The 23,665-nt window shown below is 41.6% G+C and overlaps 1 protein-coding gene across 4 annotated transcripts; it reads right to left on the bottom strand.

Moving 5' to 3' along the window:
- Window positions 1-18,650: 18,650 nt before the first annotated feature.
- On the bottom strand, window positions 18,651-23,369 carry LOC120664898 (probable hexosyltransferase MUCI70). Of its 4 annotated transcripts, none has more exons than XM_039944282.1 (9): window positions 22,957-23,369; window positions 21,173-21,463; window positions 20,879-21,092; window positions 20,670-20,779; window positions 20,399-20,598; window positions 20,057-20,160; window positions 19,717-19,904; window positions 19,442-19,641; window positions 18,651-19,228 (listed from the first exon to the last, which is right to left on the bottom strand). In XM_039944282.1, the coding sequence occupies exons 1-9, from the start codon at window positions 23,252-23,254 to the stop codon at window positions 18,989-18,991; spliced, it is 1,845 nt and encodes a 614-aa protein (XP_039800216.1). In that variant the 5' UTR covers window positions 23,255-23,369; the 3' UTR covers window positions 18,651-18,988. The 4 variants fall into 4 exon arrangements, with proteins under 4 accessions (XP_039800216.1, XP_039800215.1, XP_039800218.1 ...); XM_039944281.1 differs by having other exon boundaries at window positions 20,670-20,801; window positions 20,883-21,092; window positions 22,957-23,319; XM_039944284.1 differs by lacking the exon at window positions 22,957-23,369 and adding an exon at window positions 21,956-22,901 and having other exon boundaries at window positions 20,670-20,801; window positions 20,883-21,092.
- Window positions 23,370-23,665: the final 296 nt, after the last annotated feature.

Genomic DNA, 23,665 nt, shown 5'->3' on the forward strand with positions numbered 1-23,665 from the left:
AAGCCGGAAAGAAAGGTCAACGGTTGTTTGGGAATGACCCGACGGTGTTCCAGACGTGTGTGCTAGGTTATCCTTGCAAGGTTGAATTTCGATTCAGAATCGTCCGCCTCTCACGATGAAATGAGACTGCTTGATCCCTTTGCCACACAGAGTAATAAGAGCAACAATATTATTTATCAATCTTGATGTTTGCTTAGTTTTCTACCATGATTGGATAGTAGTTGCTTACATAGAATGGTTAATCAACTAGAATCTTGAAAGCTAAAACTTGAAAGTAAGGACATACTCTTTATTGCTTTTCAGCAAAAGGAAAACCAGAACCTCACAAACCCTGCATAGTCTAGCTAAAGTGGGTTAAATATACCCATTGACGGTTAAGTCTTGCTGAGTATTAGAATACTCAGCCTTGCTGTTGAAACCCTTTTTCAGGTATGAGTCTTGAGGACCAGGTCGCTAGTTTGACCTATCCCTGCTCTTTGCCTCCTGGCTGGTCCGTAGAGTGGGATTCGTCTTCGGCCGGCAATGACCATGACGAGTGATACCTTGCTTGGGCTAGCTTGGTATACTTTTGCGACGTGTTGTAGCCGTCGTTGTCTCTTTCCGCTGCTTTCAAACTCTGAAGTTAAAGTTATGGTTTGTATATCTGCTTTTTAAAGTTTGTACTTGTAATAATGTTTTAGAACTAGTTTGTAATAACTTTTATGCCTGTGTTGTAAACTTGTGGTTGTAATATTTCTGGACTCGCCTTCGTGCGGGGTATGCTTGTTCGATCCGAGAACCGGTGGTTGTATCGGGACGTTACCCGACAGACCCAGAATTATTCCGTTTGAAGTGCGTTTGAGCTAATGTTGCCTTTGTGGTGATGGCCTGCGCACTTGAGCCGGGATAATTTAGGTGGTTCTGCCACAGCTGGTATCAGAGCTGCAAGCATACACCGGAGATGTTGGAACCTTAAAAATTGGTTTTCTTATAAAATTGGAAGAACAAGGTATTTCGGAAAACTACGTTGGAATCGTTAAGGATTGTGCATAGAACGTAAAGTCCTAGGGAATTTACGGGAATTACTAGGTGGTTATTTATATATGGTTTATGTATCTGACTTCCAGCACTTTACATTTTGTCAAACCATACTCACAAGTAACTCTTAATTTTTGTAACGACGTACCTACGTTGAGGTAAGAAGGTAAGGATCCTCAGTCAGCTGAGGGAGTCTGACCTTCCCGTCGGTGATGCAAGCCGAACGCTGCCCTCAAGCAGTGGCTTACTTGAGGTGCTTCCAATATACCGACTATTAGTTGACTATATTGGAAGTAAAGTGTGCTCAGACAGCTGAGGGAGTCTGTCCTTCCCGTCGGCGATGCGAACCGAACGCTGCGCTCAAGCAGTGACCTACTTGAGCTGCTGCCAATATACCGATCTCGGTCGACTATATTGGGAGTAAAGGAACTTGTGAATACGCCACTGAGTAGCGTATGTTAACGTTGGCCATACGGCGGAAATGGTATGGCTGCTGCTTCTATAGTGAGCGGTAATGTATGGGAACGCTTTCATGAGTGCTGGCTTAAAAGGTTCATTGGATATATATATATGTTTTGTCAATCTTCTGCAGGTACACTAACCGCGATTCGATAAGTTAAGAACGGTTAGAATGTATCGACTAGTTATATAGGGAGAGCCGTACCTATGTTATGCCACCGTGCTAACCACGTAAGTCCAACCATAGTTGGCAATTGTTTATCTTGTGAGGACGGTCAGGACGTGCATGCATATTTGGTTAATGTTTGAATTGGTTCCTAGTGTTTGAAGTTGTTACATAAGCTTTGTAAGGAATTTCTAGTATGAATCCTCATAGATAAGTGTTAGTGTGCTTAAATCATGAGTGAGTTAAATTTTGATTTTAGGAGCATGCTTGTTAAAATGCTTAGACTTTCTTGGATGAAAAAGATGGTTTTTGAGTCATGCATTCATCCTAAGCCCCATCTTGATGTCTAGTGATCTTTTCATTCCTTAGAATCTCAAATGATGAAACAGTACCACTTGGACTACCAGTTTGGAAGATCATAATCCTTTCTACTTGCCAAATCTCTTCATTTGTGCATTTCTAGGCTGTTTGATGAATACTAAAAATGTTGCAAATTTTGTAACATGGGTGCTCATCAAATTTTAGCCTATTGAATCTGTGAGACTATATTTTTTAGTCCAATCACTACTATGATCGCCGTTGATTAACAGCGTAGCACAAGAACCCTGTCCATTCGATCGCCTAAGATCTATCTAGAAATCTGCCTTTCTATTGTATCTGGAAAATACAAAATTATTTGGCCTAGTATGTGACCTGATCTATAGTTGATCATGTGGAAAGTTTTGTTCGAAAACGTGTTCTCTAGCTGCTATTAAATTTTCCTTAGTTAATGAAAGAATTACGCATTGCAGATGGTGCAAGGGACCCACAATGCTCCTGCAGGGTTGGAAAGTGCTTGTGTTAGCGGACAGCCACTACTGTCCAACCTGGCTGAACTCGTGGCTACCCAGACCAAACTACTCCAGCAACTTGCCCAGAGACAGCAAGAGATTTATCAACTCCTACAGCAGCAACACCAGCTAGGGGGTGGGTATAATGTTCCCCAACCTCTGGTTGCGGAATATCCAGAGCTCAATGAAGGAATAAAGGAGATGAGGGATGTTTACTTAGACTCCCTAACGCCACCATCGCGACCTCCGATGGAATTTAAGGCTCGCCAAGCAAAGCATCGGACTCTCAAGCATGACCCAAGCGACATAGACTGGACTGGGTGGGAAATTACCTGCACGGACTTCATCCCACGTGGTGGTTCAGGCAAAATAAAACGTTGCTTCAATTGTGGGAATCCTAACCACTTCGCTCGACACTGCTCCCAGCCTAGACGACCAAAACGGGGTCAAGATTCTATGCAGAACCACAAAAAATAAGGGCAAGAGACAGGCTAGTTTACAAGGAAGGGTTGGAGGTACCCCACTTGCCAATCTTCTTGAAGGTGCACCGGATATGATGGGTATATTCTCTATTCTCAAACCATCTAGCCCATACTTTGCATATCAAAAGGGAAGTCTCATTACCCTCCTTGCTCGTATAACTCTCCTTGAAAACTAAAAAGAGTGGCAATCAAGAATACTAGAATAACACGCAGGATCATTACTAGCATGGTTGTTGCATAGCCATTACTTAAACATGTGCATCATGGGGCTCAATTACAATTAACATCATATGCATCTGGGAAGGGTTTTGCGTTTATCACCTAACCCTCCGTCTTTCTTTCTAGCCATGCACATTATTTAGGTTGCTATATTTTTACCTTGTCATGTTGTCTGTCACTGACCAATGGTGCCGCGACGGGATCTAGGGCCTCGTGTGTGCTGCAGCCATACGTTTGTGCCACTAGAAGCGCGCTGGTATCTTGGTACGTGTAAGCAATACCCCGACAATCCATTTTTCGCGACCTGAATATTGTGTTAACTTGGGGTTTTGATTCGGCCAACAAAAACCGTGAGTTTTTGGTATATCCTTCTGGGTCACTAACCAGCATTGCAATCATACATCTCAAGGATGCATCATTCTCATGGTCATCGAGCATATGCATCTCGCATCATATTGTTTAAATTAATCAACAGTTTGAGCAAGAATGTCCTTGAGCAAAAACTCACTTTGTTATCTTTTCAATTAGATTCACCACCAAATTGAGACCTTGATTCTACCAGAACTTAGGTCCTCTCTTCTTTACAAAAATCCTACTATATGTCAGTACTAGAATAGTCCACAAGTCTTTTTCAACCAACTTTGATGGTGATTGTGATCTCATATTTTATCCACCGACTCTTGCTGCAAAGAATGAAGTCCTGGAGCCTTTAGTGTGGAAAAACAATTGATTAGTTCACACAATCGCACAGTAATTCCTCTCGCTCATAATATCATACCTTGTTTCTTGAACTTTCTCTAAGTTCTCAATCCTTATCTACAAAAGATCATATCGTCAACATCAACCTTCTCTATTGTGACTTAGTTCTGTTGGCTTTGATGGTTAGTCTACTCCTCTTCCCTTGAGAGTTTTTCGTTCGGAATCTCGGGATGAGATTCTTTTTAAGGGGGGTAGGCTGTAACGGCCCAGGTTTTTAAATAGCCAATTTAGGGTAATTAGAACCAAATCATGCATCATATGCTTGAATTGCTTGAAAAAGGATCTTTTTGTAAATATAAAAGGTTATTTGTGTAATTATGATTTTATGCAAGGTCCTTTATATAGTTAAATTGAATAGGGTGTGCATTTATTGCTTTTGTGGAGGGTGTTTTTGCAAAATTCAGTGCATTTATTGCATGGCAGCAAATTTTGCTTTTAAGTCTAAGTTTAAAGTGAAATTGCTTTGAAAAAGACAAAGTTCCTGGAATTCAAAATCCCTCTTATGTTTTAAAAATTAGCTCTTGAATCTTTGATCAAATAAATTTTTGCACAACATCAAAGTTGTAGATCTTGAAAAATTGAATAACTTTCATGTTGGGCACTTTTTCATTTGAGCCCTAGATTAATAGTTATCCTTGTTTTACAGATAGGTCCCTGAAATTTTGGAAATTTCGTTTAGGTCCCTGTCTTCTTCCCCGATCTGCTCGCCTGCTCTGTTTCGCCGCCGGTGCCGTGCGCCGCCCGCCCGCCGCTCTAGGCCGGCCGCAGGCCAGTCCAGCTTCGCCGCCGCCCCACGCGTCACCCCTTGAACCCTGGACCCACTACCCCCTCACGCTGGTGCCCCCTCCCGTCGCCACGCCGCCCAGAACCTCCTCGCGGCTGCCACCTCGCCGCCGCCGTGGCCCGAGCAGAGCAGCACCCTTGACTCCCATCTTGCGCGTGCCTCAACACCCCTGGAGACCCAGCATCGCAATCCACTCACCCTCTCGCTCGCTCTCTACCCCGAAACCGCAGAACACCGCCGCCGCCCCGCGTGAACTCCGACAAGCTCACCCCGCCGTCGACCCGCCCCTCCGCAGCTTCTCCGCCCTCGCTGAGCACTCCATTAGCTGTGCCTCGTCCTATCGCAGCTCCCCAGCCCCTTCTTCTCGCCCAAACCCCACAGGAACTACCCCGCCGCCGTAGCCGAGCTCCAATCGCCACCGCTCGCCGTCGACACCCCGTCTCCAGCCCTCCTCTCGAGCTCCAAAGCCACCCAGAGGTGCGCCTTGGCCTTCTTAACCTCCCACGCCCCTCCACCCTCGCCGCCGGCGCTCACCGTCGCCGGATTTGGCCGGCCATCCTCCCTCTGTTCTTTTCCCCACGGCCAGGGACCCCGTGTTAGAATTTGGAAAAGCCCAGGGGGCTGTCTGCGAAGCCCTAGACTCAGAGGAACAGTGCTCTAAGGACTTCTTTGTATTTTCTAGCTGTAAACTTTGGAATTTAGTAGAAATTCGTAGGAAATTCGTAAAATAGCAAATCTGGATGTTTTGGAATCCTTGTGATTATCTCTATGCAGTAGAATCATAATATGTCAGGCTTTTGTTGAAAGTTTTTGCTGTATAAATGGTTTTGTGTCACTAGGTAAATAAATACCAAATGTTTTATCTTTTTCTTATCTGATGATTAAAAGCTTGTATTGCTCTGAAATTTTTATGGTAGTTTGTTCTTGTAACACTAGTTTTGCTCTAAAAATTTCGTTCTCAATTCTCATGTGTAGCTATTTATTTTATTTAATCCTTATTTAGTAGACTTTAATTATGGTAAATAGTTTCTGTACATAATAAATCATGAAAATATTTCTGCATGTTCTTCTTGAGTAGCTTAGCTTGTCCAGGAAGTTTGAGCCTCAGTTCATGACTAGAACAGGATCTAAAAATGAATCATGCTAATCTGATGTCTGTTTTATTTATTTTCTCATAATTAATTCTGTGTAGATAAAATCATGAAACATTCACAGTTTCTATTTCATTTCTGTTTCAACTTCCTGTTAAATTTTGAGCTTCTTCTTTGCTTTAGTTTGATCTGTATAATTCAAGTTTATTCTAGGTATTGTCTGAATGAATGAATTTTTGTGAGTAAATGGCTACATGTCTTGGCATGATTTTTACAGGATAGCTTAATTTGTTCATGTTCTGGTTAGTGTAATTTTTTTAGAATTTATTACTGATTTTATTCTGAGTGGTGGATTTATTAGCAAACCATGACTTGTTTGTTGTAGGAAACCACCCCCACTTGTTTATGAAGTTAGTCAACTTCATTTGTGCTGTTGATCATGATGCCTTGTGTAGTTAGATTTGTTAGTTAGCTACTCTATAAACGATTGCCCATGTGTGTTTATAATTCTGTTCTTACATTGCATATAGATACGACTGCCTTATCGGACGGGACGTACGAGTTGATCCCGGAGTCTGACAGAGGTGATCCAGAAGTCCAGGTAAACGCCGCTGAATTAACTGAAGCCCCGAACCAAAGTTCGGAAGAGCCTAGAGCTGAAATAGTTAGCAACTACCGAGAAGGCAAGCCCCGGACATAACCTATATTTCAAATTATTATCATTTACTGTTATTATTTACTTGTGCATTTACAGTTCTTAGGATTTGAATTGAAACCCTAGATGCATGATCCTAGAAACCTATGTACTGAATACTAGACTTGAGTTCGACTACTTGCTAAGCTTATAGGACCGGTAAAAGTCGAGTGATTGCCTGTCACTCGCGAGTTTTATAGGAATTGATTGTTTACCTTTCTGTTATCAATATAAGGACGACAGACGGGGTTGTGATCGATATCATGACCTTATGTGAGACCCCGTCTGTGTTGATGAACTTGCTAAGGTCGCGGTGTGTGGTAGCGGTGTTTAAGTTTTTGAAAGTACTAGCCACATGCCGTAAATATGGTACGCGGTAAGCCTAGTAGCCGATTGGACCGGGGAGTAGATATACCTTTCACTCTCTCTTTAGAGATAGGTTTTTAAATGTTATTGTTGATCAACACTACGACTTCAAGGGACAAGGGTGGACCGGGCACGGGTGGACCTATCCACAAGCCGGAAAGAAAGGTCAACGGTTGTTTGGGAATGACCCGACGGTGTTCCAGACGTGTGTGCTAGGTTATCCTTGCAAGGTTGAATTTCGATTCAGAATCGTCCGCCTCTCACGATGAAATGAGACTGCTTGATCCCTTTGCCACACAGAGTAATAAGAGCAACAATATTATTTATCAATCTTGATGTTTGCTTAGTTTTCTACCATGATTGGATAGTAGTTGCTTACATAGAATGGTTAATCAACTAGAATCTTGAAAGCTAAAACTTGAAAGTAAGGACATACTCTTTATTGCTTTTCAGCAAAAGGAAAACCAGAACCTCACAAACCCTGCATAGTCTAGCTAAAGTGAGTTAAATATACCCGTTGACGGTTAAGTCTTGCTGAGTATTAGAATACTCAGCCTTGCTGTTGAAACCCTTTTTCAGGTATGAGTCTTGAGGACCAGGTCGCTAGTTTGACCTATCCCTGCTCTTTGCCTCCTGGCTGGTCCGTAGAGTGGGATTCGTCTTCGGCCGGCAATGACCATGACGAGTGATACCTTGCTTGGGCTAGCTTGGTATACTTTTGCGACGTGTTGTAGCCGTCGTTGTCTCTTTCCGCTGCTTTCAAACTCTGAAGTTAAAGTTATGGTTTGTATATCTGCTTTTTAAAGTTTGTACTTGTAATAATGTTTTAGAACTAGTTTGTAATAACTTTTATGCCTGTGTTGTAAACTTGTGGTTGTAATATTTCTGGACTCGCCTTCGTGCGGGGTATGCTTGTTCGATCCGAGAACCGGTGGTTGTATCGGGACGTTACCCGACAGACCCAGAATTATTCCGTTTGAAGTGCGTTTGAGCTAATGTTGCCTTTATGGTGATGGCCTGCGCACTTGAGCCGGGATAATTTAGGTGGTTCTGCCACATTTTCAGTGTTAGGTCATCTAGCCTCTTCACTGTGTTGTCATGTAGGCTTTTTAGGTGCATTTACACTCCACACTCCGGGTATCAGACCATTGTGCGCCTATAAATACTCCGAAGTTTGTGAACTCCCAGCACCACTCAAACACCAAAGCTCATTGTATACCCAATGTCTGGAGGTGGGTCTAGCGGAAAGAATTACTACGGTTTTGGGAAAGGAAAAGGGGGGAGAAAGGGAGACCCCATAATATGGGAGGGGCCTCTTGGACCTGATTCCTTTCCGGAACCAGTGTTTGAGTTTCCGCCACAGCAAAAGAGTGAATTTACCAATGAAACTCCTCTTCGACAATACGATAACCGTAGAGAACCGTGGCCAAAATGCAGACATGGTGAGGACTGCTTAGTGCAGATGTGCACCGACGGGATGGATGGCGGTCGGCGTTTCTTTAAATGTCCACACGCATGGGTAATACTCGGTTGTTTCATTTCTTTTTCTTCAATGAGACACCTTACATGAAATTTGTTTTGCAGTCTTCCGATGCTCCAGAAAACTGTGGTTTTACTAGGTGGGTCGATCCTGCACCAATTGATTCTGTTCAGGAGTTCATCGAGTACCTCCAGATAAAGATCTTTGATCTGGAATGCAAGGTGAACCATTATGAGGAAGTGAGCGAGGGTAACAAAGACGACGAAGTTGATGATACCAGCAATGCTGCCGGCTCACAGGAGGAACCATGCACTATTCGTTACTGCAACTGCCCTTGTCACAAGAAGAAGGGCCCTGCGCCTCCGGCACCACCGCCTGCACCAGCTGCAATGAGTGGATACTGTGGAGAAGGCTCAACGCAGTTTGCTATGTGGGGGTACGGCTACTAGGACTACCCTAGTGCTAGTGACATGCTGCATCGTTGTGTTTGTTCTATTTTTTTTAAAATTACCTAAGGCATGTTAGGTTAGTCCGGAATCTGTTTACCGTAGTTTGCAACGGGTTCTGCCATGCCACTGCATGTGTGATGTGTGTTTCATTATCGTTGTATTATGATGTTTGTATCTGATGTTTGTATCTCTGATGTTTATTTGTAATGAGATAGCTGTGGACCGCTTATTTATACACTTCAACGTTCGCCTCTTATCACTCTCGTATTTTCCATTACATACAATAGATGGTATGTTTATACTTCGATGCTCCATTACGACTAAGTACGATTCAAACTCGACATTATGTACATGTCCAGTGAATGCAAAGTTAGGTATGATACATACATACAAACATAATACAACATTAACAATACTAAATGCGCATACATCTTAAACCGATGAACATCATATGTTATAGATCATGACATGAAATCATCTAGGTCGTCATCCCAGTTGACAGATGGTGGTGCTGCAGGTGGTGTAGTATGGCTCGATGAACCTCTTGCCTTTCCCTTTCTCTCTTTTTTGGATTTACGTTCATGTACAGGGGGAGGAACATCATGTGTTGAAGGCCAAGGTTTGGGGGGCATGAAGTCATCCATGTCGTCATCCCAGTTAACACAAGTTTGTGCTGCAGGTGGTGCAACATGACTTGATGAACCTCTTGTCTTTCTCTTTGTCTCTTTTCTGATTCTAGGTTCATGTAAAGGGGGAGGAACATCATGTGTTGGAGGCCATGGTTTCGGGGGCATGAAGTCATCCATGTCGTCATCCCAGTTAACACAAGTTGGTGGTTGAGGTGCTGCATCATGACTCGACGAACCTCCGGGCATCTGTTCTTGCGCAGGCCAAGTACTATCACCCGAAGATCTTATCCACCTCCTTCGTCTAGTTTGCGGCATAAGTCCACCAAAGATACATACCAATTTACGGAAATTTGGTATCGATTTGTTAATCAACTCCGTGTCCTCGGGGTAATCCTAGCATATAATTACACAATAATTTTACTATTTCGTAAATATGGATTACAAATAACGGACGTGATTAGAACTAAATAAGAGTTACCTTAATGTGCATCTCATACACTTCTGGCCGCATCCATATCTTACAATTAGTTTGTAAGAATCCAATAACATAAGGATGATTCACTAGTTCACACACCCTCATGTATATCTTCCGACGTTCTAGCAAGTGTTCCTTTAAATCTTGCATTGTAATACCTCGAAACAATGTCAAATCTTTAAACTCAACTAATTTGGACAACACCATCTCTATCGTACCATCCGCTAATGGATCCAACTTCTTACTGATTACAAGATGTGTCATGATGTCAAGAAATATACTAGATTTTTCTTCGATCCATGAAAATCCAACAGAATTGGAGGCAGCCATTGCCTTATGCTGCAATAATAATAAGGTACTGTCATTCTAAGTTTACTATTCTATATTTCAATATCCAAAAACTAAATATATTCTAATTCATAATTATTTTAGAAACAAGTCTATAATAGTTGAGAAATATTGATTACCTGCGGTTCGGATCCAAAATTCTGCAGGGCTTCGCCGGTTTTTTTACCTCCCTCACCCCTCCTCTCTCCCTCTCCCCTCTCTGGATCTCGTGGGCAGAAAATGAGGGCGCAAAGGGAAGGGGCGGAGTTTTAGATTTGAGGAGGGAGCCTGCCGCCCCCCTGCCGGGCGGTAGGCTCCCTCCAAGGGCCTCTGCGCAAAATAAATTTATTTTTATTTACATATAGGTCCCTACCACCCCCTGCCGGGCGGTAGGGGTACAGAAATGTAAAACCTGAAACCAAAAATATATTTTTGTAAAAAAAAATTTTGAAAAATACAAAAAAAAACGCCACGTGCGTGAGAAGCTAATAAGCTAAGGATGATGTGTGCACGTGCATTTCAAACCCAAGCCCGTGCGCGCGTAGTCTTCTCTCGTTTTGTTGTGGGCCGATGCACTGGGTCACCATCACGGCAAAAGAGTTCGGGACGTCCTTATGCTTCTAGAACTTTCTTGGCGCCGGCTGTCGCGGGCTGGCCATATGACCGTTTCTCCACTTGTATGACACCAGGTTTGAGTATGTGTATTTTGAACCACATGCTCGTACGTGAAGCTAGCCCATGCAAGCTTCTTGCTTCCCTATACAAGTATATGACCCATATCACTCTCTGCAGCTCATTTGATCATATTTAAATGATTCGCATCAAAATGTTGTATAAAATCTCATCAAACATTCACAAAACAGGTGGTACACGGTACGAGTGTATATACTCCGCTCATGTCTCTCTATAGGACTCCAATCCTCAACTTCCTTATAACCTATGCAAAATAAACATCAAACTTGTGAGGAAATCTATTTATTAGTGTGATCTGCTTGGGTGTACTTTAGTTGCCTGTTTGGTGACATGGGTTTCTTTTCCCTCATCATTCCTTCGGAATATTTATAGCTCGTTGAATTTGCTGATGAAGATGTGCATTGGTGCTAACCGCTGAATAATTTGTTTTAGCATGTGGTTCACACTCTCAATCCTTTGGGTGCTTGTCATGCTTGCACAGAATATGCCCATGAAGTATGGCTTAGCCCATCTTTACCGAATCGGAATAATCTTGTCATGAACTTGTTTTTCTCAAGCTTGTATGTTCTTATAATCATGTGCCATTTCATCTCGAACCGACACTTGCATGTTTCTTCAGCAATCAGTTTGCGGAACATTTCCTTGAACTCACTGTATTTCTAGTACACATTTCCTATTTTCTGTTTAACCTTCTGTTGGATGTGCCAGCGGCACCAGCGGTGTCGTGTATTGGGTAGGGATGTTCCCATTAATTTGGCCATTGCCGCACATTGATCTGCATGTGTATCAGATGTTACAGTTTGGATTTAAATTATGACTTATGTATAATTGTAAACTGATTTTACAATATATGAAGAAAGGGTTTGAATTCCTAATCATATAAAAAATAGTTTGTATTTCTTACCTGTAAGCATTGTTTGTGGTGCCTTTCCTCCCATGATCTCCACAAATTTTGTAAAAGAGCACTCAAAATCTTCGGTTGTCTCAGTTGTCAACAGCACACCTCCGAAGATAACAGACTGAAAATGATTGTTTACTCCCACATACAAACAAAAAAGGGAGCTTGTGGTTAGTACCATATGTTGTGTCAAAGGTGATTGCATCACCAAACCTTTTGTAGTCTTCCTTGTTCTTTCCCGTCCACCACAACATCGATGTTAGCTTTCCTTCACTATCGATCTTGAACTTTACTGACAATTCATTATCTCGTGCTCTCATATCTTCCAAAAATTGCATGGTCTTTCCCAAGTCCTCGCTCATGTTCTCTTGAGCAATTTTGGCGCACACACTTCTTATTGTTTCTTTCCTCAAAGGTGTTTGTGGTGTGTTTCTACCCACACCTAGAATGATGCATACCCTACTGATACTTACATGGTTAACTCTTAATTTTCGTATGAAGTCTGTGGTTACTGCATCAATCTGGTTGTGTGATTTCCATTGCTTATTTTCTGCATAGCTCTCGGACAGTGGGTGGTTGTGGTCATCTTTCTTCATGCTTATGTACCATCCTTGGTCTTCTATTCGCAATAATCTTATCATTTCCTGGCATGCAGTCCTGCATGAAGAAGAATTGGTTGGATCCTTCTTGTCCTTCACAAATTATTGTCATTTTTAAATGATTAAAATTTTAAGCAGCTCAAGATATGACTGTGGTGTTTCTTATGGTAGTTATCACTTGGCATGAGCACACAGTACCCTGTTTTTATCTTGTATGAGTTTGAATTCGTCCTGCTTCTACCATAGCAGGAGCAGTTCGGCTAGCTGATAATATAGCGCTGGAAGGTACTGTAGCTACAGTACCAGTGTATTATGTGTGCCTACGGTAATCGAGTCTCTACAGGAAGTATCTACTACATTACCAGTCGCTACGGTACATACCATCATACAAAATTCGCCGCTACAGTGATCAGCCCATCCAAAACCCACCGACCGAACAGGCTGGTGGATGCCCAATCCTCTCCCATGAGTATAGATCGTAGAAATCATGTGCTTCTTCACAACTGTTAAACTCTGTTCCGATCGCAGGGTAGAAATCATGTGGTAGAAATCATGTGGATGGACACATGACAAAATCACATGAGCCATGGAGTCCTATAAATAGGGGTACTCTCCTCCCCTCTTACCATACTATGGTATAAGAGGTCTCAAGTAGGAGATGGTAAGGTTGTCATGTAGTGTAATAGTGTCATGATAGAGTAGCCATATAAAAAAATGGAAAAGTATTATGTTGTACTAAGTTATGGCGAATAAAGAATTGGGTTCCCATATAAATAAAGGTGCTAATGATTCCAAATCCAGACCAAAACTCCATTGAACCAATTATAATCGTGCTCAGCAATCAAACCCCACCAAACCAATCTGCTCATGTCAAAAACCAAATTAAATCAATATGTCTACGACAAAAACCAAAACAGAACCAATTCGTTGATGGGAGCTACGACTTATCACTCTCGTAGCTGCTAATCTGCTAGTAGGTCAGATCAGGCCAAACTAATCCATTCTACTGCTAACCCCAACCAAAACGGCTAATTAACTTTCTTAGCCCATTTACCACCTGACAGGACCCAGTAGCTCAAATTAGAGTTGGGAAAAAAATAGAAGGGAAAAAAACTACGAAAGAAAATAGAAAAAACAAACTATAATATTTTCCCCCCAAGGAGCAACACTAAGTTTCATGAAATCATTTTGTAAACATTGTTCCATTTAGCTTTGATTTGTAAACTAAAATTAACCGCTTGAAACATGGTGTGTCCGATCGGAATGTTTATTTTTTTTAAAAAAACTAATCCGATGGAAACGTAACGTTGCAATTGCGGCATCATCCGACAGGCGACGGCCTATGAACTCAACTTCCTGCTATGCTACTATGGTAGTTATATAAGAGTAAATTGCACTCACCATACAATAATTTATCAGGTGGGTGCAAATTGGTCCAACAACTTGTAAAATGCTCAATTTAGTGCAATAACTTGACAGATGGGTGCAGATCGGTCCAACAACTTATAAAATTCCCAACTTAATGCAATAACTTGGCAAATAGGTGCATTCACAGTACAAATATTACACAGCAATGTAACTAACGCAGAGTCTCAATAAAGAGTATATTCATGTTAGGACGAATTATTAAGTATTATTTGACCATTTATTTTTGTGTTGCGCCTGCGTGGCAATGTATTTGGCCAAAATAAAAACTCTCACTATTTATAAATTAATGTTATGTCTTTACATTAATTATTTTTATAGTGATTTAATTAAAACTATTTAATTTGATATTCAATATTAAAAAAATCATCCTCGCTATTTCCGATATGTTTGATTATATGCACTGTTAAACTAAAAAAACCAATACGTTGATACAAACTATTGGTACCTTTTAGGAGCATGGAACATATATTTTTAAAGCCTCATATATTCGTTAGAAAGGAAAAATGAGCTAAATAAACAGAAACAAACATGAGCATTGTTGAATACATGAGCAGAAGCGCAGAAAAAACCTAAGGTTTCAGGGTCTCTCTTATCGACTTCAGTGTTTGAGTGATGCTAATGGTGTAATTCTAAAATTTATTTGCATTTGAACTAATAGAAATTGTACATAGTTGAAAAGGAACTTCCGGATCACCATCAATAATTTCCATTTATTAAATTTAAAAATTATTGATGTTCATCTACTTTGTTTAATATGTTGCTGTTGAAATGGTGGTTAAATAATATATTATTTTTAATAAAACAATTTATTCTAAGAATAAAATTATTGGTGTCTATTGCAACACAAAAATCTACGGTCCAATAATACGTTCCGACGTGAATATACTTTTTATTATGACTTGACGTTGGCAAATATATTATTGTGTAATATTTGGACTATGAATGTACCAATTTACCAAGTTATTGCACTAAATTAAACATTTTTTAAGTTGTTGGATCAATCCGCACCTAGCTATCAAGTTATTGTACTAAATTGAGCACTTTACAAGTTGTTGGACCAATTTACACTCACCTGCCAAGTTATTGTATAATGGCTGCAATTTACTCTAAGGTCTTGTTTAAATCCAAAAATGCAAAATGCAAAATTTTTGTAAATCACTTGCATTGTGTACTAAATATAGTCAAAAAATAAATCGTATTACACAAATGGACTATAAATCGCGAGACGAATCTAATGAGCCTAATTACGACGTGATTAGACACTAAATTGCTGGTACCCCCTGGTGCAAAGGAACGTAGATTTCTGAAATTTATTTTTAGTTTTTGAAAACACCAAAATAATATTGCTGGTACCCCTGGTGCATTTCAGCTCTGATACCAGCTGTGACAGACTCGCCGAGTTAAAACGCTTAATTAAGCGTAACCGCCATCGGCTGGCGCATTAGCTTAATTAAGTGTAACTTGACAGGCTGTTTCCAACCCACAGGCCGATCGAAACACACCAGAAGTCTCGCACGAAGGCGAGCACAGAAGGTACCAGCATGATAAAAACTTACAAAAATAGTAAATAATATCAAGGCTTTTACAAAACCACTTTAATTTTAAAATTTACAAAAGAAAAGATAGCAGCGGAGAAGAATCTAACTTACAGAGCATTTTTACTAGAGAAATGAAACAAACTAAATAAGTTAAGGACTACCGAGACGTGAAGACAAGGCGCCACATCGAGCCCACCGATGTGAAACCTAGTTAGCTCCTATACCTGAAATAGGGTAAACAACAAACCCTGAGCAACTAATACTCAGCAAGACTTACCCGACCAGTGGGTATAACTTAGCCCACATATCTAGACATGCAAGGCTTTCTGGCTAGTAGTTGGTTTTGCAGAAAAGCACTAGAAGTGAGTCCTTCTTTCCAAATTTTATCTCCCATTTATATCGATAGATCCACTAATAATCTAGGATTTTTGCAATTCTACAACAATCAAGGTGAGCAATACATTAATTAAATAACAGCAGCCCTCATTGCATCTCATCTCATTATATTCCATTTCCTTTCTACGATGTGACCAAGAGATCAAGGCTCCCATAACCACGAGACACGGCGAATCGATCCGATTTAACCTTGCAATGTGGACCTAACCAACACGGCACGCAAAAACCCCGTCAGACCCCACGCACCAACCTTTCCCCTCCCCGCCTCGAATTACAGGAACCAGCCCAACTACATATGGTCAGCCGAGCTCAACGTGAGACCACCAAAAGTAAACATATGCATCCCAATTCTCCGCGACTACTCGACTCGCCCCAGGAGTTGGGTGCGGGTTCCTGTACTTTCGAAGTAAAGCAGTACTCGGCTTACCGGTTTCGACTACCTCCTACTCCCGGCATGCGGCTAGTACAATTCAATCCCCGATCAGCACAGCCGACAACGGAACGGTCCTTAATCAACACAGATGGGGCTACACCTTCCCCCATCCGGTCTCCCATCCCATAACTTCCATCTTGAATATAATAATTCATATATTGTAATATAAAAACACCCTATATCTCGCGAGGGACAGAATTATCACTCGACTTCTATCGAGCCCTATTAAGCATAGCAGTGCTAACGACCTATTCATACTAGTATAAGGCCTAGGAAAACCTAGGGATCATGCAGCTAAAGTTTCAAACAATTCCTAAACCTAATGCACAATTATAGAGACATATATGGGTGATATAATTTAAAATAGTAGGATGTGCACCGGGGCTTGTCTGAGGGTAACACTAAGTCAGTGCTAATATTATTTCCGGCCTTGGGCCCTTCCGACCATTGGACCGGGTCTTCGGTTGCTTCAGCAGTCCTTCCATCTTCTGGAGATATCCACCAAACACCGTCTTATGGGTCAACTCCACACCGCGTGCTTCCCGTCCACACGTGTGCCCCTAGCGTACCTAAATGAGGTACAACGATGCATATGCATGAATGCATGAATAATACAGTAAAAAGTAAAGCAATACAAGCACAAGGTCGATATTGCCTAACTATAAACACTACATCGACGGAGGTTAATTAAACCTTACATGAGTCTACACAAAGTTAACCCAACTGATTTTATATTTTTAGCATTCTCCTAACTCCAACTATGCATTATAAACTACAAAAATCACTTTATTTAGCACAACTAAAAGTATATAGTAAACATTTAGCATGGAGAAATAAAGCTAATAAACCTAATTTTACATTTACCGCTCGGACTTGAGACCAAAGATCCGGGGTATCCGAACAGATACCCGGAGTATCTGGACCTACTAACCCTAGAGTATCCGGAAAAAGTCCCAGAGTATCCGGACAAATGGCCGGACTGTCCGAACCCCGACCGGTCAGACCGGTATCTACGACCGGTCAGACCGGTCCTACCTGTCCTGGCCACACTACCGGTCAGACCGGTCCATTCGACCGGTCAGACCGGTCCTACCGAACTAAACCCCAGTTAAGTTACAGAACACTGGTACAACTTCCTAATTTAATTTAACATGATTTTTCTTGATCGTAAACTACTCCTTAACTTCTAAATATACTAACACCTGAAGAACCCACTAACACCTCCAACTATGTTTTCTAGGCCAGAAACTTTTATAGTGGGCTATCCATACCTAAACTAAGCCACTGCCTCGGTTTCAAAAATTTTGGACTACTAGATTTGCCGAAACTAGTTAAACGAGTCTAAACACCACTTAAGCTCTAATATGGGTAAAAGGACATTTCGCAAGAACAACATTTTTCCCTTGTAGATACAGACGTAACCAATCTAACAAAACTAGTTTTGCATTTTTAGGATTTTTCCTTGAATTGTTATGCGATCTGCAAGTTTTCGTTAAATGAATTAAAGGGCTCCACCGGTCAGACCGGTTATTATAACCGGTCAGACCGGTCCTAGTCGAGCCATGGCGCAGAGCCATGGCCGGCGGCGTCCCGGGCGGCTCGGCGCCGGAATCCACGAAGAAAGGGGTCGGGGAGGATGAGGAGTTCACCACGAACCCATTTTAGGGACTTGTTTGGGCGGAGGACGACCGGAGAGGCGGATCGACGATGAGGGGCGGAGCTACTGTCCATGGAGGCTTGGAGCTTCGATTCTCGCCGATTCGGCTGAGAAGAGGCTAGGCTGGAGGTTGGAGAAGGTGGAGGAGGTGGTGGGGAACTTCTATGCGCAAGAGATCGAAGCAAGGCGACCAGAGGGAGGAGATCGAAGAGAGGGGCGGGGGCGGCCTGCTCTGCTCGAGCTCTGGCTCAACGGGGAAGAAGAGAGTTGAGTGGGAATAAAATAAATATCAGGGGAAGATAAGGACGGATTGGAATACGCCCAACCGGTCTGACCTGTTGCTCAGACCGGTCGGACCGGTCCGTCCCGAACCAACCAACATTTGACAGAAAAATTTGACTCTAGTGATTTAATCATGAATATTTAAAGCTAATGGCTGAAGTTAGTCTTAATTACGGATGATTAACACCTGGGGTGTTACAAGAAGGATCAAGAACGGCCCGGCAAACTAGAATTGTTCTGGTTCTGATGAAGATCACTCTGCAATGCCTATGTGTAAACAAGCTAGAATTGTTCTGGTTCTGATGAAGATCACTCTGCAATGCCTATGTGTAAATTGAGCTGACACCTGACAGGGACCCAGGAGCTCAAATTAGAGTTGGCTCTTACAATGCAATTGCAACAGACAAACACTTGTTCAACGAGCGAATGATACCGATATGTGTAGTGTAGCTTTTCTCACATCACACCTCACCCCAGAATCGAGGCTTAACATAATCCCTAGTAAAAACATGCTTTGCTGTTCAATTCACCTTTGATCTGTGAACTAAAATTAGCCACTTGAAAAATGATACCGATCATCAGGAATACATTTACTATTTGAAACCAGCCCCAAGACTACCTCCAGGATGAATTGAGCTGAATCAGCTGCTAGTTGCATCCATCTCTGATCTAAAAAAATGTTTATTTACAACAAAGAATTTCAGTCCTCTATCAACACTTCATGACAAAATTTTCGAGCCTTTGGGAGGGGAGCGTGGATACAAGTTAAATCGTAAAACATGTTGGAATGCTGTTCGTCGGATCCACAATTGTATAGGAGCAAAACTGCCAGGAGATTTACAGTTGAATTGCCTCCTTCCCACCAACTACTTTAGTTCGATGACTTCGTTTCGAGCTTGATTTCTTATCACGTGTACGCTTCCCTGGTAACTTCTTGGCTGATGAAGCCTTCCCAGGTTCCTTTGATGCATTGTCTGGAAGCATCTTTCTTGGCTGTATCTGCACCATAGGTGGCCGCAGTGGAGGCCGACTTCTTAAGGTAGCCTGCCGCTGTTCCAACAGTTCTCGGTGGTATGACTGTAAAGTAAGAGTGGTGTAAAAAATAGTGATCGGTAGTGAGCAAAATGGAACGCTAGGCTTTCTGATCAGAAAGAATGTGTTGTTTCCCTATTTCATTTATCCCTAAAGAAAAAATCCAAGTTATATGATCCATCGATATATTTATATCACAGCAAAACAGTGTACAGAAAAACAGTGGCAACAAACCAAACAAAAAGGAACTGAAGATACCTGAACAACAAAATCACGCCTTTCACAATCCAGGAACATGTCTGCAGTCCAATTAACTCGCGACCTTATTTTATCCCTAACCGTGCTGAAGCTTAGCTGATCTCTGGAGGTGAAGCGGTCAACTTCGTTGAACCAAAGGCATGTAAACAGGTTTGTTATGGGGATGTGTTCCCTAATTATCACACAGCCCTCAGGGACATCTGTTAATCAGAGTATACAGATATCAGGCAGACATAATACTAATAGGTAAGGAATCAGGGGGGAGAAGCAATTACCACTCGTTATAGGAAGTTTAGCTGATGAATAATGGGTTAAACCCTCTCTTTTATAGAACTCTATCTGGTAATCAATGGAAGCATTATCATATTTTCCACCAGCCTTGTTGGCCTCAGCTTCCTCATAGACATCAAAGCGTCTGTAATGCCTGGAAATAGCAAAGCTAACATTCTTCCTCCACAAGAATCTGTAACATATGGGCAAACAAACGGAGCATTAGTGGCACTAGCAACTAGAGAACTTTTTTTTTCGAACACAGCAACTAGAGAACTTTCTAATACCATATCCAAATGTTCCCTGAGCTATGTGAAAAGTAAATAGTGCAGTTGAAATATTTACCTTTCTAATACCTGATAAGGATCCCTCACTAGCTTAAGTTTCCCATCAATCCAAATTGAATATCGCACATTAGGAAAAAGCCGATGAAGTAGTAATTTTGGAACCTGTACAAGGAAAAGATCACGGGGACCATAAGTGATCAAAACAAACCCAATAAAATAGTTGATGCTAATTCAAATTAAAATTTCAAGTCAGGAGAACATTGAGAATGGGATAACAATTATAATATATGGAATCCACAGTCTTCCATATTCGCTTCATGGAAAGAAACTAAAAACAAAATGGTACGTTGTGTACAACACAGGTTTGACGGGGGAAAATTAAAATCGCCAACTGTACTACCTTTCCATTGCGCCTTGCATCTGAATATGGTAGGTTGCGGACAACAACTACACGCCACAGCCCAATTCTTTTGGTATGGTCAATAGTAGTGGAGTTCTTTAGTGCAGCTTCGGTTTCTTCATCCAGAAACATAAAGAAGCAAACAGTATCCTTTGAAGATTCACTGATGTTTTCTGGTTGTTGCAGTATATCATAGTTTCCTGAGAAAATACATGTAAGCAAGTGCGCAAAAAGGTTGGTAAAAATAACTGGAGTACATAGTAGTAGTTACCAAAAATAGCAGAGGCAACAACAGTCCTCTGGCACTGCTGCATCTCAGAACGATCAGCTTCATCTACGTCAAACCCAGTATTAAGACCAGGTATCTTCCCTCTTACAAATCTGATGATAAACAGTAGGTTAGCTACAAAAGAAAACGACAATGGTCATTGTATACAATCATCACATGAACATTAAAGCATATGAGATGTATGGACACACCCACAATGTACTGTCATCAAATCTTTTATGTCGTAAGACTTATCTCGTTCCTCCAGGGATGGATAACCTCCAAACAAAGAACCACCATTTGAATCTTTGGAAACCAAATTCTCTTCGGACATATAATTTAATCTTTGAAGGACAGGTGATGCGGATGGCTGAGCTGGTCTCAGTGCCAGTGCTTGCTCAACAGGCAAATAACAAACTGGACAGGCTATACAAGTTTAAAATACATCAGTTTAGATTGAGAACTAATGCAGCGTTGAATTGGAATTGTAAGGAATATAAACTTACGTCTTGGTCCAGTACGTTTTCTATCAATAGGTGGAGGAGACAAAGAGAAATTTTCACAAGGATGGTGATTCAGAACAACAGCTGGCGGAAAGCTCCATATGAGACCCTCAACTTGTTTTTGACTACTATCAGACTGTCTTTCCATCTGTGATCCTGTACTCAGACCATTCGCAGTCAGTGAATCTCTCTGGGCTACTGGTCTGCCCGATGATGTCCAAACAGGGTTCACAAAGCTCCGGACATGATCAGAAAATACAAGCATCGTCTCAACACCAGGTGATGTGTCTTCATCTAAACAAGGCAAACAGAAAATTTTGCAGTTCAGTATATTGCAACAGTGCAACACACATACGATGGTGAAAAAAGAAGACAAGAAAAAACAAATACTTACAGCTAAAGGTTACATCTTACTTTAGCGCAGAATTTTTTACAACAGATTTGTTCAGTCCAGTTATTATTCAAAATAATAATATATAGCACACAGCATTGGGCATGAAAGATGAGGTCATGCTATACAATTATAGTTGCACAATATATACAAAGTAGAATCACCAGCATGGACAGATGCATGTGAGAACGTGTTTTTAACTGAGGCTACAAGCTCAATAATAGTTGCTTGACATAATGCTAGGAAAACATTACATTACAACAAATAAATAGCAATGAAACTCTTTCCTTATTTTCTCAATAAATTATAATGGTGAGTTAGTGATGGAATTGGCTAATCAAAACTGGAGGCAAAAACAAGAAGAAAGTGTGCATATATGAGTTACCACAATGTACATTTAGAAATCCCTCCTCTAAAGTTTGTCAAATGTTAACTTGGCATCACATAGAATAATTTGCCCGGGTCTGACAGATGGTAGGACCTTGATAACAAATTTGGAAACCTTTAGCTCCCCACTGCTCCAGGAGGGGGATAAGATCTTAAGTCCTAAATAAGACTCTGGAGAAACAAACCAACTTTTTGGTATTGTAAAGTCTAACAATAAAAAAGAATGCAGATTGAATGCTCGACAAAATGGACCAAAGTATTCTAATAAATTGTTAAGTGTCAAACTGACAAATGGTCAACAGAAGTCAAATGAGATGCATATTGAAATAGGAAAGCATCAGGCACAAACGCACCCATGCAGTTGACCAAATGATTTGTAACAAACAATTCTAGTAAGATGAACCCATCGACAAAGCTGGCACCGCAAAGGCGCACTTTGACAGCAGCATCATCAGGTATAAACTTTAGAGATGACTAAGGCACATGAGCTAGATCAAACACAATATTTCCCAACACGTGTCTACTTCAGTTCTAGAAAATTGGCTGATCCGTAGTCATAACCAAAGAACTCAAACATTCAGATCGCACTCCCAATATTATTGTTTAATCTCACAGTGCTAATCGCCCAGCTCAACTATTACATAAACATTGACACTGATCGGAGTAACCTGGATTTCTAGAGTATAATATTATAATCCCAGTTGCATCATATATCAGTCAGCTAGGGTCAAAGTTGATGGGGAATAAAGAATGTGCATTAACACTCGCTAACATCCTAAAGCCCATGTCTAAATAAACTTGCAATCCATATAAGGTACAAAGAAAAATTAATGTGGATGTTAGAATAATATTACTTTCAAGTTGCATTGCATCATACCTCTGAACTTACTGAGTAGACTACACAATCGCATGACAGAAGAAAATAACAGTACATTTTCACGATGTCTGATCTAGTGACTGAAACAGCCTCACGGATTAGAAGTGGAGCACGAGGCGAGCCAACCACCACCTTTACTGACAAGTGATGAGAAGAGGAAGCAGAAGGCCACCGCGACGGCGACGAGGAGAAGGAGCAGCATCCGCTGGCGGCGGCCGGCGAGCATGCAGATCCGTGCGAACACGCGCGGGCCGCCGCCGCCCGCCCCGCCGAGCGACATCTTGGCGGGCTTCCGCGCGGCGAGCGGCGGGGACACCGACGGCGCGGGCGATGGCGAGGAATGGCAGCCGCCTAGCTGCTGCTGCGGCTGCTGCGGCAGCGATCCATAGCTCCCCGACGGCCTGAGCCCCAGCGACGCCCCGCCGCTCATGCCGCCACCGCAGGAGCGGATCCAGCTGACGGTGCTGGGATGCACGGGCGCTCCCCGAATTTTTCCAACTTCCACATATACCCCTCGCGGCAACTCTTGACTGAATCCGGCTCGTGATGAGTCGTGATCATCGGGCGGGCCGGCATGGTCTCATGGACAGCGTCGCAGACTCACGGTGGGTGAAAATGTTGGGTTGGTCCGAAATTTGGTTTCTGGATAAATAGGAATATTCAGTGAGGGTAATTTCCTTGATACCCGAAAAAATTATTTTGGACAGCGACACGATCTCCAAAACTTAATTTTGATTTCTATAAAAAATATTTATTGAAAAATGATATATTTATATTTTTTATAAAAATATTTTTTAAGATAAATCTATTGTTTTTTGAAACTCAACAACTTAAAAATTAT

This window comes from Panicum virgatum, chromosome 3N (assembly GCF_016808335.1).
Source record: "Panicum virgatum strain AP13 chromosome 3N, P.virgatum_v5, whole genome shotgun sequence".
Taxonomy (NCBI): domain Eukaryota; kingdom Viridiplantae; phylum Streptophyta; class Magnoliopsida; order Poales; family Poaceae; genus Panicum; species Panicum virgatum.

Excerpts from the sequence above, each read along its gene's own strand:
- LOC120664898 (XM_039944281.1), bottom strand. The coding sequence starts at position 23,254 with ATGAGCGGCGGGGCGTCGCTGGGGCTCAGGCCGTCGGGGAGCTATGGA. Across the intron at positions 20,599-20,669 it reads TGTTGCCTCTGCTATTTTTG|GAAACTATGATATACTGCAA; the intron begins GTAACTACTACT and ends GTATTTTCTCAG. Across the intron at positions 19,642-19,716 it reads TAAACTTCCTATAACGAGTG|ATGTCCCTGAGGGCTGTGTG; the intron begins GTAATTGCTTCT and ends TCTGATTAACAG.